Source organism: Malaclemys terrapin, chromosome 13 (genome assembly GCF_027887155.1).
Source record: "Malaclemys terrapin pileata isolate rMalTer1 chromosome 13, rMalTer1.hap1, whole genome shotgun sequence".
NCBI classification, from domain to species: Eukaryota; Metazoa; Chordata; order Testudines; family Emydidae; genus Malaclemys; species Malaclemys terrapin.
Genome location: NC_071517.1, coordinates 2,931,569 through 2,945,144, shown reverse-complemented (window position 1 = coordinate 2,945,144; position 13,576 = coordinate 2,931,569). Strand labels below are relative to the sequence as shown.

General features: G+C 67.4%; 1 protein-coding gene across 3 annotated transcripts in view; it reads right to left on the bottom strand.

The window, feature by feature from the left end:
- BAHCC1 (BAH domain and coiled-coil containing 1) overlaps nt 1-13,576 on the bottom strand; it is an 88,048-nt gene that overhangs the window by 25,092 nt on the left and 49,380 nt on the right. For all 3 annotated transcript variants that reach the window (XM_054047140.1, XM_054047138.1, XM_054047139.1), the window contains exons 4-9: nt 6,080-6,205; nt 3,175-4,896; nt 2,216-2,321; nt 1,182-1,390; nt 567-725; nt 149-342 (exon numbers count right to left, since the gene is read on the bottom strand). In XM_054047140.1, coding sequence (XP_053903115.1) covers nt 149-342; nt 567-725; nt 1,182-1,390; nt 2,216-2,321; nt 3,175-4,896; nt 6,080-6,205 — 2,516 coding nt within the window. The remainder of the gene's footprint in view (nt 1-148; nt 343-566; nt 726-1,181; nt 1,391-2,215; nt 2,322-3,174; nt 4,897-6,079; nt 6,206-13,576) is intronic.

The window sequence follows — 13,576 nt, the reverse complement described above, 5'->3', positions numbered from 1 at the left end:
ACCCCGGAGAGACCAGATGGCCCCAGCCCAGTTTGCCCAGTGCCGGCTCCCCAGGCGTGAGGCTGCCAGGGGCTAGGAGGGGCAGGGGACCTGCACCACCCTCCTCTGAACCCCCCCTCACCCTTCCCCCCGGCTCCCTGCCCCCGACCTGGATCTGCGACTGCCTCTGCAGCTCCAGCGCCTGGGCCGCCCGCTGCTGCTGCTGCAGGGCGTAGAGCTCCTGCTGCCGGAGGAACTGCGAGCGCGAGTAGACGGGGAGCTGGCCCGCGTGCTGCAGGTGGGAGCTGGGGCCCCGGCCCGGGTACATGGGCGGCCACAGCGAGGCCTGGTCCATAACATCAGCTGCCGAGAGAGAGCAGGGGATCAGCTCAGCAGCCGCGGCCCCTCGCCCTGGGCCAACCAGAGCCCGTGGGGTAGGGGCCACCCGGCGCAGCCCTGCCAGGCCCCCCTCCCTGACAAGCCCTTTGCTGAGGGAACCCGGGCGAGAGGGACAAGCCCAGCCAGGGAGCCAGGCGCTGGGCCCACCCTCCGCAGGGGGCAGCGTCTCCCCTGGCAGCTGCCCTTACCCAGCGTGTGCGGGGCGCCGTGGGCTGACGGCTCCGTGGGCAGGATGACGAGCTGCGCTGGGGGATCCTGGGGAAGGGGGAACACGGACTGCATGGTGCTGGGCATGGAGGCTGGGAAGCCGGGCGGCAGGTTCTGATGCAAGGCCGGGTGGCTGATGCCTGTGGAGGGAACAAACACAGAAGGGTCACGGGGGCTGGCGTAGCCAGAGGCACCTTCCCAGGGCCCCGCTCTAGCGGGCTGGCACCGTGGCCAGACCCAGGGACTTGTCAGTGACAGAGCCGGGCTGGGCAGCGAGCCCACGGGCCACACGCCAGGCTCCGTGCGGCAGCTGGGACGCCCAGACCACGGCTGCTGGGAGCGGAGTGAGAGCAGGAGCCGGAGGAGTCTGTAACCCCAGCAAGCCCTGGCGCCGATCCACAGTGCCTGCGTACGGGAGGCCAGGGCGGGTGCAGTCGGGGATGGAGGGGCACCACCAGAGGTGCGTGGCTGGCAGCATGCCCAGCCCCAGTGATGCCCAGGCCCAATCCTGTTCATAGATTCACCCAAAGACCTGGAGCGAAGCCCAGCAGCCCCGTCTCCCCAGCAGCAGCCAGCCGGCCACGCCCTGCACTGACCGTACGAGTGCCCCCCCATCCAGATGGAGGGGCTGCGCGTCCGGGGCAGCCAGTGCGTGTGGGCCGGGTGCGCGTGGGCTGCGGGGTCCCCTCCCAACTGGCCGGCCTGGAGGGAGGAGCCGCCTGCGATCATGAGGTGGGGGGTGAGGTCGCCCGGGCAGCCGCTGGATGGGTGGATCCTGGCAAAGTCCACGAGGTCCTTGTTCTCCCTGCAAAGCGAAGGGGAGACGCAGAACAGGGTGAGACGGTGCCCATTGCTCCCCACAGCTGCCCCCATCGCTGGAAACAGAGACACGGTGCCTGCTGACAACGCGGGCACCTGGCTGCCCCAGGCATGGTTCCAGGCATATGCCACGGCAGTCACTTGTCCAGCCGGCTCTGGGCTCCCTCTGCCTCGTCCAGCCAGCCCGAGGCACCTGCCCAGGGCCAGCTGCCAGGTGAGTCCCACGCTGGGCCCTGAGCCAGGGGCGTGCGCTGGGCTCCATGCACATCCCAGGGGCAAAGTACTTCCCAGGGAGCATCCGCCCCACCCACCTCTACAGGTGGGAAATGGGGGGGCCGACAGACGCCCACCCAAGGCCACACCATGGCAGAGCTGGGAGCGGAACCCAGGTGTCCTGGTGCCCTGCACCCCTGGCCTGCGCTGCCCGGCCCTGGAGCTGCAGGATCTGGGAGTGACAGGGTTTGCGTCCAGCTCCGAGATTACTGCCTCCTCCTGTTGTTCCTCGCAGCTGCGACCTGGGGACCCCAGCAAGAGCTGCCAGCGCTCTGCACCATTCAGAATTGGGCCCAAGGTTTGTAGAATGACGCTAGAGACTTCGGTGCAGCCTGGCCCTCCTCTGGCACCCACCCAGCCCGTTACTGGCCCCGCTCCAGCCAGGACCCGGAGGCCTTGGGGGCCACCCACGGCCCATTTAAGACCCAGGGCAGAGAAATACCGGGGACGTGGGATCCGGGCAGCCCCGGAGGGGGTGGGGGAGGCCAGCCAGCCTGACTCTCCTGCCGGCGTGGGCCAGGGTGCGCTGGCTCCTTACTGGAGAAGAAGCTCTCGGCCCGTGATCCCCAGCCGCTCCTCGCACAGGCGGCTCCGCTCCTCCTCCGCCTCCAGGTCGATGACGTGCATGGGTCGTGCTGAGCCGGCTACAGGATGAGAGAGAAACGTGAGGGACAGGATCCCGCACCCCTCACTCAGGGGTGCGGGCCGGGCATCCGCCTCTCACCCTGGGCTCCCACGTTCATCCCGTGGGTCTCAGCCTGCCCCTGCCTGTGCCCATCTCACCCCCCAGCTGGGGCTGACGTGTGCTCTCCACAGGGCTGGGAAACAGAGTGGGGCCGAAGGATGGGACCGAGGGGCACCGGCAGGGCTGTGGGGGGCAGGGCTGGGCTAGCAGGGGCTATGGGTTGGGACTGAGGGGCACCGGCAGGGCTGTGGGGGGCAGGGTTGGGCTAGCAGGGGCTATGGGTCGGGACCGAGGGGCACCGGGAGGGCTGTGGGGGGCAGGGCTGGGCTAGCAGGGGCTATGGGTCGGGACCGAGGGGCACCGGGAGGGCTGTGGGGGGCAGGGTTGGGCTAGCAGGGGCACTGACTGGCAGAGCTGTGATGGGGAGGGCTCAGGATGGAATAGCGGGGAGAGGGGTCATTTCAGCTGAGGGTCACACTGGGCTTCAGGGGATGGAAGCATACAAAGAGGGGCTGACGGGTGGGGCCCAGGGGACGGGGCAGCATGTGGAGGGCAGCAGGCGTGAGTGTGGGGTTCCCTGGGACTGGCCGTGCTCCTCTCCAGCGGGGCTCCGGGCAGAGGCACTGGGGCCGTGAACTTTGGGCAATGCCGGCTGGCCATAAGAACCGGACGCTTGTGGTTTCTGGGAAGTGCCCTCCCCCCACCAGCCCTGCGGACACCACCCCCATTGCTGCTCCTCCCAGGCCTGGGGCTGCCCACCCCAGAGACAGCCTCCCGCCTAGGGCGGCGCGTGGCCGGCCTGGCCCCGTTACCTTTCAGGCCCATGGTCACCCTGTTCTGCCGGCTGGAGTTGGTGCCGTACGAGGGCTCCGGCCGGCTCAGCGTGTCCTTCTGTCGCGCCACCGCCACAGCGATGCCCACGGGCGGCTGCCGCACCTCGCCCTCCCCGTGGGCCAGCTCATGGTCTCTGCTGCGGGCGCAGTCCGGCCGCTCCAGCTCCTGCTGCCCTTTCCCGGCCTGGAATTTCCCGTCCTGCTGAGCGCAGCTGCCCTTGATGGTGCCCAGCCCCACGAAGGGGGCCTTCTGGCCCACGGTAAGTGCTTGGTTGCTGTATTTCAGCAGGTTCTTCATGGCCGACACCTCGTCGGGGGGGCTCTGTGTGTCCTGGCTCAGCACCGAGCCCTGAGTCATTAGCGCAGCCTGCTGCAAACTGGTGCTGAAGGGGTCGAGATAGGAGCTCTTCCTCTCCTCGCCCATGGACATGGGCGCGCCTTGCCCCTGCACGCCCCAGGGGGGCAGAGGGGCTCCATTGTAGCCCATCGCCTTCCTCCTGGCCTCGGAGCCGCTCCCCGCCAGCTCCAGCTCCGGGGGGACGTGCTGCTGGTGCCGTATCCGCGCCACCTTCTGCACGCTCTGGCTCTGGCCCTGGTACTCCTTGGAGCTCTTGTCTAAAGTGCAGCAGGACTGGCTGAGTTTGACGCACAGGGCGTCCTGGTGGCTGGCGCGGGAGCAGTCCTGAGACGGCGCCATCTCGAAGTAGCTGCCTTTCTCCAGGCCGCCCTTGGGCGCCTGGGGCAGGCTGGGGAAGGGGGCCTCGGAGCCGGCGCTGTTCAGGTACTCCAGGCCTTTCAGCCGGGCGTTGGAGCTCTGCGCCCACTCCAGCCTCCGGTCCACCTTGCCTTCCGCCTTGAGATGGTGGAAGGAGTTCCCGTAGGCGCCCGTGTGCTCCGAGCTCATCTCGTGCCTTTCCTTGGCCTCGCCGCGCTCCAGGCTGCAGGCCTCGGCCGCCACCTGGAAAGACCTGCTCTTGTCGGTCAAGTGTCCCACCGACGGCACGAACGTGGCCCCGCTGAGCTTCAGCTCCCGCCCAGCTTTGTCCTGCAAGGGGCACAGCCCGTCGGGGCTGGAGTGGAGCTGCAGGCAGGGGAAGGTGGCGGCCGAGGTGCTGAGCGGGGGCGGGATGGCGGGCAGGCTGGACGGGACGGTGTAGGAGACCGAGTGGTGCAGCATCTGGCGCCGCTCCAGGCACTCGCTGTAGGGCTGCGGCGACTCGTGGGGAGCCAGCTCCCGCTCCGACCTCAGCATGTCCTTGGGGCAGCGGCTCTGGGCCATGCCGGCGGGGCGGGGCAGGGCGCCGCCCGTGCAGCTAGGCAGCACGGCCTTGTGGGCGTCGCCATTGAGCATTTTGGAGTTCAGCAGGCAGGAGTTGAGGTGCTTGGCCCGGTTCTCGCACGAGCTCCTCTGGTGGACCCCTTCCTTACAGTGCCCCTCGGGCGTCATGGGCAGCACCAGCTTGTGCCGCTCCTTCACGTCCTCCTCCCCCAGCCTCTCCTTGGCCTCCCCCTTGCCCGCCTTCTCCTTGGCCAGGAGGTAGCGGTCGTATTCCTTGTGGTTCTTCTGCCCGTGGCTGGCCTCGCGGTCACGGCTGCAGGACCCGATGGGGTGGCCGGGGGCTGCTCGGGCAATGGTGGGGAAGTTGTGGTTGGCTGACAGCAGGGTGGGCTGGGCCGGCAGGTTCCGCAGGTAGAAGTTATCTGGGGGGCAAACGCAGCCGGTGAGCGCGGGGCCTTCTGCAGCGATGGGCGCCCGCCTCCCTGCGGGGCCTGGGACACGGCCCCGGCTTGGCTGGACGCTGGCTCCCTCCGCGGAGCTCGCCCGCCACCAGGCCCTGCTGACCCTGCTCTGCGCAGCAGCCCCCGGCATCGCCCACAGGAGGCACCCGACGTCTCAGCGCCATGACAGTCACCTCAGCAGTGCTAGAGCCCACCCCGGCAGCACCCCTCATCCCAGCCCCCCATCCTCCCCCTCATCCCAGCCGCCCCATCCTCCCCGCCCCAGTCCCCCTCATCCCAGCCCTCCAGCCCCCCACTCCTCCCCTCATCCCAGCCCCACAATCCTCCCTGCCCCAGCCCCCTTCATCCCAGCCCCCCCCAGCCCCACAATCCTCCCCTCACCCCAGCCCCCCTCACCCCAGCCCCCCAGCCCCCAATCCTCCCTGCCCCAGCACCCTTCTTCCCAGGCCCACAATCCACTTCTCATCCCAGCCCCCTTCATCCCAGCCCCCCCCAGCCCCACAATCCACTCCTCATCCCAGCTCCCTTCATCCCAGCCCCCATCCCTCAGTCCTCCCTGCCCCCAACACCCCCAACCTTCCCAACCCAGAACCGCCACTTCCATTAATCCTCCCCCACAACAACTCCACAAATCATGTCCCCCCCCCAGACCCTCCCACCCCCCGCCAGAAGTTCCCCACTTTTTGGTCCAAGTGGCTGTAAAAAATCAGCCTGTTGCCCAAATCCCTCCCAGCGCAGGGTTATGGGCCAGGCCGGGGCATCGCAAACCGACCCACGGCCCGCACTGCCCAGGCCGGCTCCCTGCTGTGTGCCTGTGTGCTGCTCCCTCCTGCCACGGCCAGGGGGCTCGGCCCTTCCTTTGCCACGCAGCGGGGCAGGACTCTCCAGACAGGGACCGGGGGCGTCTCCCCATCAGCTGGGGTAACCAGCCCCACTCCACTGGCGCCAAATCCCCAGCAGGAGGCTCTCGCGGGGCACAGGCTCGTGTCAAGAAGTCCAGGTGGCTTCCTGCCTCTTCCCTCCTGGGCTTGGCTGGTCCCCTCCCAGGGTGCCCCGGTAGCCCCTCCCCGCCCATTGCCTTGGGGCCCAGGAGCCCGGGCGCTGGGGTGCAGACTCCAGGCCCTGCCCCAGCCCCTCCTGGTACCTGCTTTCTGGCTTTCGTAGAACCGATGCTGGCCGTAGAGGACGTTGCTGTTTCCATGGTGATCCAAATGGCTCATGGGCAGGAAGGTGGAGGCCAGACTCCCCGAGAACCTGGGGTACCCCGGAGCTGGAGAGAGAGAGGGAGCGAGTGTGCAGAGACACGCAGGCAGATCACGGGAAGCCCTCGGTAAATGGTATCCCCCCCCCCCACACACACACACACTGTCGCAAGGCTTCGCCCGGCTGCCCATCCCCCTAGCCTCTGGGCACCTCCCCAGACAGGCCACAGGAACACCAAAGCCTGCATGGACAAGCCAGGCTCCTGGCCCTTCCCCTTTGGCGGGCTGCTGCTGTCGGAGCTCTGAACGGGGGTCCCAGAGCCAGCAGTCAGTCAGCTCCTCCCCACCCCGCTATGGCCGGTGGGAGATCGCCCTGGGGCCTTCGCGCGCCGGTGACATGATGCCTTCCCCGCCATTCGCACCTGGGCCCGTCCCCATGTTGGGGTTCAGCCCACTGTGCGCAGGCGCTGGGGTGACACGGGGGCAAGGCAGGACCAGCGGAGAGGACATGGCCCCGTTGGGTTTCAATCAATCCCCCGGAGACCAGTCTTGCGGTGGGGGCAGATCTGGTCAGCGCACCTGCAATCGCACAATGTCCCCCCCCGCATCCGATCCCCTCTTGGCACGTCTGTCCAGCGCCCCCATCAGCCCTCACCAGAGGGGGAGCGAACCGGCCAGGCACGTGAGTGCATGTGAGTGCTCAGCTCGCTGGCTTCTGTGCGCTTGCCCCTGCAAGCTGGACGGGGATTGCGCTGCGCCTCCCCCGTGCTCTCCCAGGCCAGGGCACCTGGTATTTCTCCATGCACCAGGACCTGTGCCCACACAAACCCCTGGCACCACTCAAGCCCTGCCGTAGCCCTCAGCGCCCTGGGGCTGGCGCTGGCACGAGCGTTGTCTGATCCGCCAAAGCAACTGGGCAGTTCTCGCTTGTCTCTGGGCACACAGCAGTGCTCACCGCTAGGCCACGAGCACCCCCTCTCCCCCGCATGGTGACAGCCCCATTGCCCAGGGAGGAACGGGGGATCTCGCCCGTTACACCCCCGAGAGCAGCGGCTGGCTAGCCCAGCCCGCACCCAAACCTGCCAGCACAATGCCCAGAAAGCAGCGAAGTCGGGAAACAGCAAAGGAAGGGTTGCCCAGCCTCCACATGGAGCTAACGAGGATGCTGCTTTTCTGCCGGCGCTGCTCCAGCCTGAGGCCTGTCAGCCCCCGTCTAAACCCCGGCATCTCTTCCCTTTGGCCCCAGTCAGAGCAGAACGACCCTCGATAACATCCAGTACTGCGTGGTCAGCGGCACTCTTCTGCCCGCTCCAATGCCACCTTCATCCCGTGCTGCACCCGCGGTCCCCTGGGGCTGTGCCATGGGGCGGGGCGGGGCACGGCCCACCAGCAGCTGTCCCTCTTTCATCAGCTGCTGTTAAAAGTTTTACTGGCCCTCATTTCAGTCAACAGAAGTCTGTAAATTCCTCAGGCCCAGATGCCTGACCTCCTGCCGTCACCCCACGTCTCTCCCCACCCCACCCCCAGTCCCGCCAGGCTTCTGTGCTGTGTCCTCCCATGGGGGCCAGTGCAGGCCCCGAATCTCTGCATCTCCCAGGGATGCCCTGGTGCAATGGGGGAGGGGGCACCAGCTCTGGTTGCCAATGTTGCTGCCCTGCAGAGATGATGGCCAGGTCTGCCCCCCACGCTGGCCAGGTCTGCCATCATGCTCTCCCAGGAGGGGGATGCAGCCTCCGTGGCCCCAGGTGTCTTCCCTGGTACCGCTCTGTAGTGGTGGGGACTCACCCAGCTCCTCGCCTCGCTGCGTGCTCAGGGTCGCTGCCCCCGCCCCGCCGTGGGGACACCAAGGCACAGGGAGATGATGTGACCTGCCCGAGGTCACGCAGTGTCTGCAACAGAGCTGGGACCAGAACCCAGGAGCCGACTCCCAGTCACATGCCTCGTCTGCAAGGCGCCGGGCCACTGTCGCCCTCTGCAGGAGGCAGGCAGGGGAGCGGGTGCGGGGCAGTTGGCTGAGGTGCAGGTGCAGTGGTGGGGGAGGGAGCCTGGAGGGGGGTCTCCAGGGGTCTGAGCTCCGGCTCACCAAGCTCTCTGGGGCAGGGCAGAGCGGCCTCAGCCAGGCATTCTCCGGTTACCCAGAATCCCTTGCCGCTGGCAGCAGCGCCTGTCTCGGGACACCTGTGCGCCCATCTCTGCCCACAGGCGAAGGGGGCACTGGGGCAGTCGAGGACCCAGGAGATCCAAACAGAGCTTCTGCCAGCTTGGCCCAGCCCAGCCTCAACCAGTTGACTGCACTGGGCACTGAGGGGTCAAATCCAGCCCTCCCCCAGGGCAGGGCCGCCCCAGTCACACTTCCCAGCCCCAGCGAGTGGCCCAGGGAAGCCCCCCAGGCTGGGCTGTGGCTCAGAGAGGGGCAGTGGGAGTGAGTGGCACCTGCCCAGCCTCAGAGGTCTTGGCTCAGGCTGGGGGGGAGGGGGAGCACACACACAACTGCGGGGGATGGGAGGGGTTTCCCTGCAGCATGCGGCTCAGAACTCCCGACCTCATCTCTGGCACATGCTTCAAAGACGAACGAGGTTATGCACCGAAACCTGAGCGCGCAGCCCTGCCAGGGAGCTCACCCAGAGCTGTGTGCGCACAGCAGGCACCTGGGACCGGGAGGGGGAGGAGGGGGGATGGGGGAACGCAGCAAGTGTGGATACAACATGCCCAAATGCACACGCGTGAGCACACCCACACCCACAGCTATATACGCGCACGAGCACATAGGCATATGCACAGTCGTGCAGCACACACCCAACCAGGCCATGCACACGAGGATGGACACAGACACACATGGACATGTGTACGGACACACAGTGACGTGAGCACAGCCATAACCCACACACATCAGCCTGGGCACGGGAACATACCCACTCCTGGCGTGCGAGGGGAGCCTAGAGCCCAGACTGGGGGGGCAGGCGTACACCGGCCCAGAGCCACGTCCGTGTGCACACTCGCAGCCTGGACACCCCTGGGGCATTGCTCACACCGGGCTGCTGGTGAGAAGCTGCTGCAGGCCCGGGGGGGCCCAACCTGTCCCTGCTGGGAGCCTTGGTCACCAGGCGGCCAGGCGAGCGGGGCTGAGCGGAGCCAGTGCCTGGCAAAGGGCCCAGAGACATAGACCCAAGCCCTGGGCACACAGGGGGCTCGGAGGCACAATGCACACTGGCCCCAAGCCCTCGGCTGGGACACTGAGCTGTGCAGGGTCGTCCCTCCCAGGGGCAGCAAACCCAGGAAGCCTGCGGTCATTCAACCTCCGCCTGAGCTAGGGCGTCAGTGTCTGCACCCTGGCCAGATCCCAACGGGGCAATTCCATCCTGCTGCCTCAAGCTCACCCGCAGCTTCAGCGGGGTACGTTGGCGCCCTCACTCCTTGTCCTAGCTGCATTGCTGTGAGCGGTTAAACAGCTGCTGCGTGGCAGCCCAGAGGTGGCTGCATTTCAGTGGTAGGTGAGGCAACTTCCCTGTCCAGTCGTAAAGCGCTTCAGCAAATGTCCGACAGTGGCAGAAGGCCCTGGGTGATTCCCCTCCCCCCGGTGGGATGGGGGGCTGGTGCGAGGGCCACCAGGTTCCTGACAGGCAGTTGCAATGGGAGTGGGGGGCAGATGATGCCAGGACTAGACCCCCAGGGTTCTCTGTGCAGAGGGCGCCCCGCTGGGGCAACACCCTAGAACGGCCCTCCCCCCTCCCGGCTCTGAACTCTGAACCAGAGACCAGGCTGCTTTCCCTTTAAGAACTGACCCCCCCACACACACCATTTACATCACACATGACACATGCTTGACAGAGTTTCCCAGGCCCCCCGCCCCATCCCCCGAACACGCTGGGGTTGGGGGCAATGCAGACAGCCCCACACACAGCCTGCTGCGGGGCAGGGCAGCTGCTGCAACTCCGGTGGCCCCCCCACCTCCTTCCAGCCCTCCAGGGACCCAGAGCTGCTGATGGGACTGGGCCCAGTGAATTTGCTGCACTCCCTCCCGGTGCGGCTGACCCCTCCAGTCCGAATGGGGCACCGGCCAACCAGCCAACAAGTGACATGAATTGCTGCGGTCTCAGCTTCCGGCTCACGGGGCAAGCCGTCCTGAGCTCGAATTCGTGGGAGCAGGGAACCCCCAGGGCAATTCAGTGTCCCCACCCCAGGCCTTCTGCTCACCCCCAGCACATCTCCCTGCAGGGGGAACAAGGCCCACCCTTCACCCCAGACTCTGACCCGGACCCCACCTGTGTCTGTCCGGCCCTGGCCTGGACCCCTCCCCGCACCTTTTTAGAGGTTTCCTATGGGACTCACTCTTACCCTTGGGGTCACCAGCCCCACCTGCCTCCGCCGGGGGCGGACATCCGGCACACACCCCGGCCAGCCCATCCTCTCCCCATTACTGCTGCTGGTGGCTCCCCGGCTTCCAGCCATGGGACACATCCACACCCCACCCCTCTGGTCCAGGGCTCAGGGCCTCCCAGGGAAGCCGGCGCAGTGGGGCCCAGCAGGTCTGTGCGGAGCTGGAAATTCCCACAAGCTGGGGCTGGGATGCTGCGCCCTGCCGAGATCCAGAGGCCCCATCCTGCCCCTCTGCGCAGCGAGGTCGAACCTGGGCCTGCAGAGAGAGACAGACCAATGCCAGCCCCATCGCACACCTCCGCCCCTCTACCCTGCCCCACCCCAATGGGCCCCACACGGAGACCCGCCAGACTGGGTGAACAAAGCCGAGATGCCAGCTCATGGGCCCTGCGGTGAGATGCCAAGGCTTTACCCCCGGCGCCTGCAGCCCCATCTTCTCCCGCCCCCCTTCCCGCAGACCCATGCCCCTTCCCACCCTGCTGCCCCCTTTCCACCCAGCCCCCACTGTGAGCCCCCCTCTCTGCTTCCCTCTAGCGCAACAGGGCGGACGGCAGCCGGGTGCCCAGCGAGCCGGGCGCAGGCGCCCTCCCGGAAGGCTGAGTTCTGAACCCCACGCCGCGCCCGGCCCCTTTCAGCTTCATTAGCCGCCGGTGCTCGGCCAGGCTGCCCCTCTCGTGATCCTGCTCAGGCAGCCGTGCGCTCCCCCCCACCGCCGACGCGCTGAGCAAGCCCCGGCATGCCGGAAGCCAACTGGCACTAGTTCAAACTAGCAGCCGGGCTCAGTGCCAGGGCACCCTGCCAATACCACCTCGCTCCTCGCTCCTTAACTCTGCATCTCCCTCGCTTCCCGGCGCTGACCCAGCTCATTGGACAGGGATCAGGTGGGGACACCACAGACTCAGCACCAAACCCAGGTGGGGGGGAGGGAGGGGAGAAAGGGCAGCAAAGGGCTGCGGGTTGGGAGTGAGGGGCACCGTCAGCACTGGGGCGGGGGCAGGGCTGGGATAGCAGGGGGCTGCATGTCAGGAGTGTCAGGCACCAGCAGAGTTTAGTGGGCAGGGCTGGACTAGCAGGGGGCTGCAGGTCAGGAGTGGGGGGCACCAGCAGAGATTAGGGGGCAGGGCTGGACTAGCAGGGGGCTGCAGGTCAGGAGTGGGGGGCACCAGCAGAGTTTAGGGGGCAGGGCTGGACTAGCAGGGGGCTGCAGGTCAGGAGTGGGGGGCAACAGCAGAGATTAGGGGCAGGGCTGAGATAGCAGGGGGTGCGGGTCGGGATTGAGGGGCAGCTCAGGGCTGGGCTAGCAGGGGGCTGCAGGTCGGGAGTGGGGGGCACCAGCAGAGTTTAGGGGGCAGGGCTGGGCTAGCAGGGGGTGCGGGTCAGGATTGAGGGGCACCATCAGAGCTGGCAGGGCAGGGGGAGAGGCTGGAGAAAGGAGCCAGCCGTCCAGTGGGGTACAACAGGGGGCTGAGAGGAGTGGTTCTTCAGGGGAGGGGGTGGCAGGCTGCGGTTAGGGAGTGAGCCGGGATGGGACGTGAATTCTGGGGGTTGGCCCAGCCCAGGGTGGGCACTGGGGGTGCTGCTCCCCACCAGTGAGTGAACCAGTTCCCTGGGGCCAGTGGGGGGGGCAGGCAGGCTGCATCTCCCCAGCACAACCCCCATGACGCAGAGCAGCGTGGCTGGGGGGCTGAGCCAGGAGCCCCCCCCCAGTCTGCGGTAGCAGGATCCCCCTCCCCCCGGCCGTTAGTGGCACAGGAAGCCGGGGTGTCGCCGGTTTAACCACAGAGGCTCTGAGCTGATGAGCAGGCGATGGGGGGCAGGGACAGGCGCCAGCCCCCGAGTGGGCGCTCGCACCCCAGCCCCGCTCCGGGAGCCTGGGGCAGTGACTCCGGCTGGGCTAGGTGAGGGGAAAGGCTGGGGTCACCCCTGCACCCCGGGCTGCTTCTGGAAGGGGGGAGGGGCCATTCACTCCTCCACCCACCCAAAGGCCCCTCTCCCTTCCCCTGGAGCCCCTGCTGCTTATCGCGGAGATCGGGCCCCGTGGCAGCCAGCGCTGCAGGCACCTGCAGCTCAGAGCCTGGCGTCGGTTATGCCGGCTGCTCCCAGCGCTGCTTCCTGGCACCTGGCCCCCCACCCCAGCCTGCTACAGACCCCCCTCCCGAGCTGCTCTGCGACCTAGTGAGCTGCTGGCCAAAGCTCCCGTTTGCCCAGGCCCAGCTCACACTGCCTGGGAAGCGCCAGGCCCTGCACAGCACAGAGAGGGGCTGCCCGGAGGGTGCCCGGCCCAGCGAGCTGGCAAAGCAGGTTCCACATCCCAATGGTCACAAGTGGCATGAGTCTGACTGGCCCCAGTCCCTGTTTGTGCACATCACACAAGCCATGGTGGGAGCTGGCACTGCCAGGTACTGTCGTGGGGGGGGGGGGCAAGGCATGGCCTGGCACAGCTGTACTGGACTCCCCTGCCCACGCCGGCCTAGCTCTCTCTTTTCAGTCCTGAGCAGTCAGGTCCCTGAGCGTCGTGCCCCTCCAAGCCCCGTCACGCCAACCCCCCAGCCAGAGACACACAGGCCCCAGGAGGGCGAGAGGGCTGCAGGGAACATCCCCCCCGCCCCGCCCCATCCCGCCTGCCTCATCGCCTCTCCAAACACTTGATTTGCAGGAACCGTCGCGTTACAGGGCAGCCAGGTGCCAGCGGCACAGAGCCCGCCGCTCACTCACGCTGCCAACTGCAATTACCTCTCCGCATGCCAGCCGTGCCGAGAGCCAGGCCTGCAAAGCCTTAACTCCTTCGGCGCCACCCCACCCTCCAGATGCACTCATCCCCTGGGATGGGAACCAGAGGGGGGGTTACCGAAAGCACCCTGCTGGGGCCAGTAAAGTCACCCTCGCCCTTCTCCTAAGGCACAGCTAACCCAACTGAGGGGCGGGGCCAAACAGCCAGCCGGGCAGAGACACATACCTGGCACATCTGGGGACGTGCAGTTGGGGCGGGCAGCCGGCACATCTGGGGATGTGCAGCCGTAGGGGGCAGCCGGCACATCTGGGGACCCGCAGCCGGGGGAGCA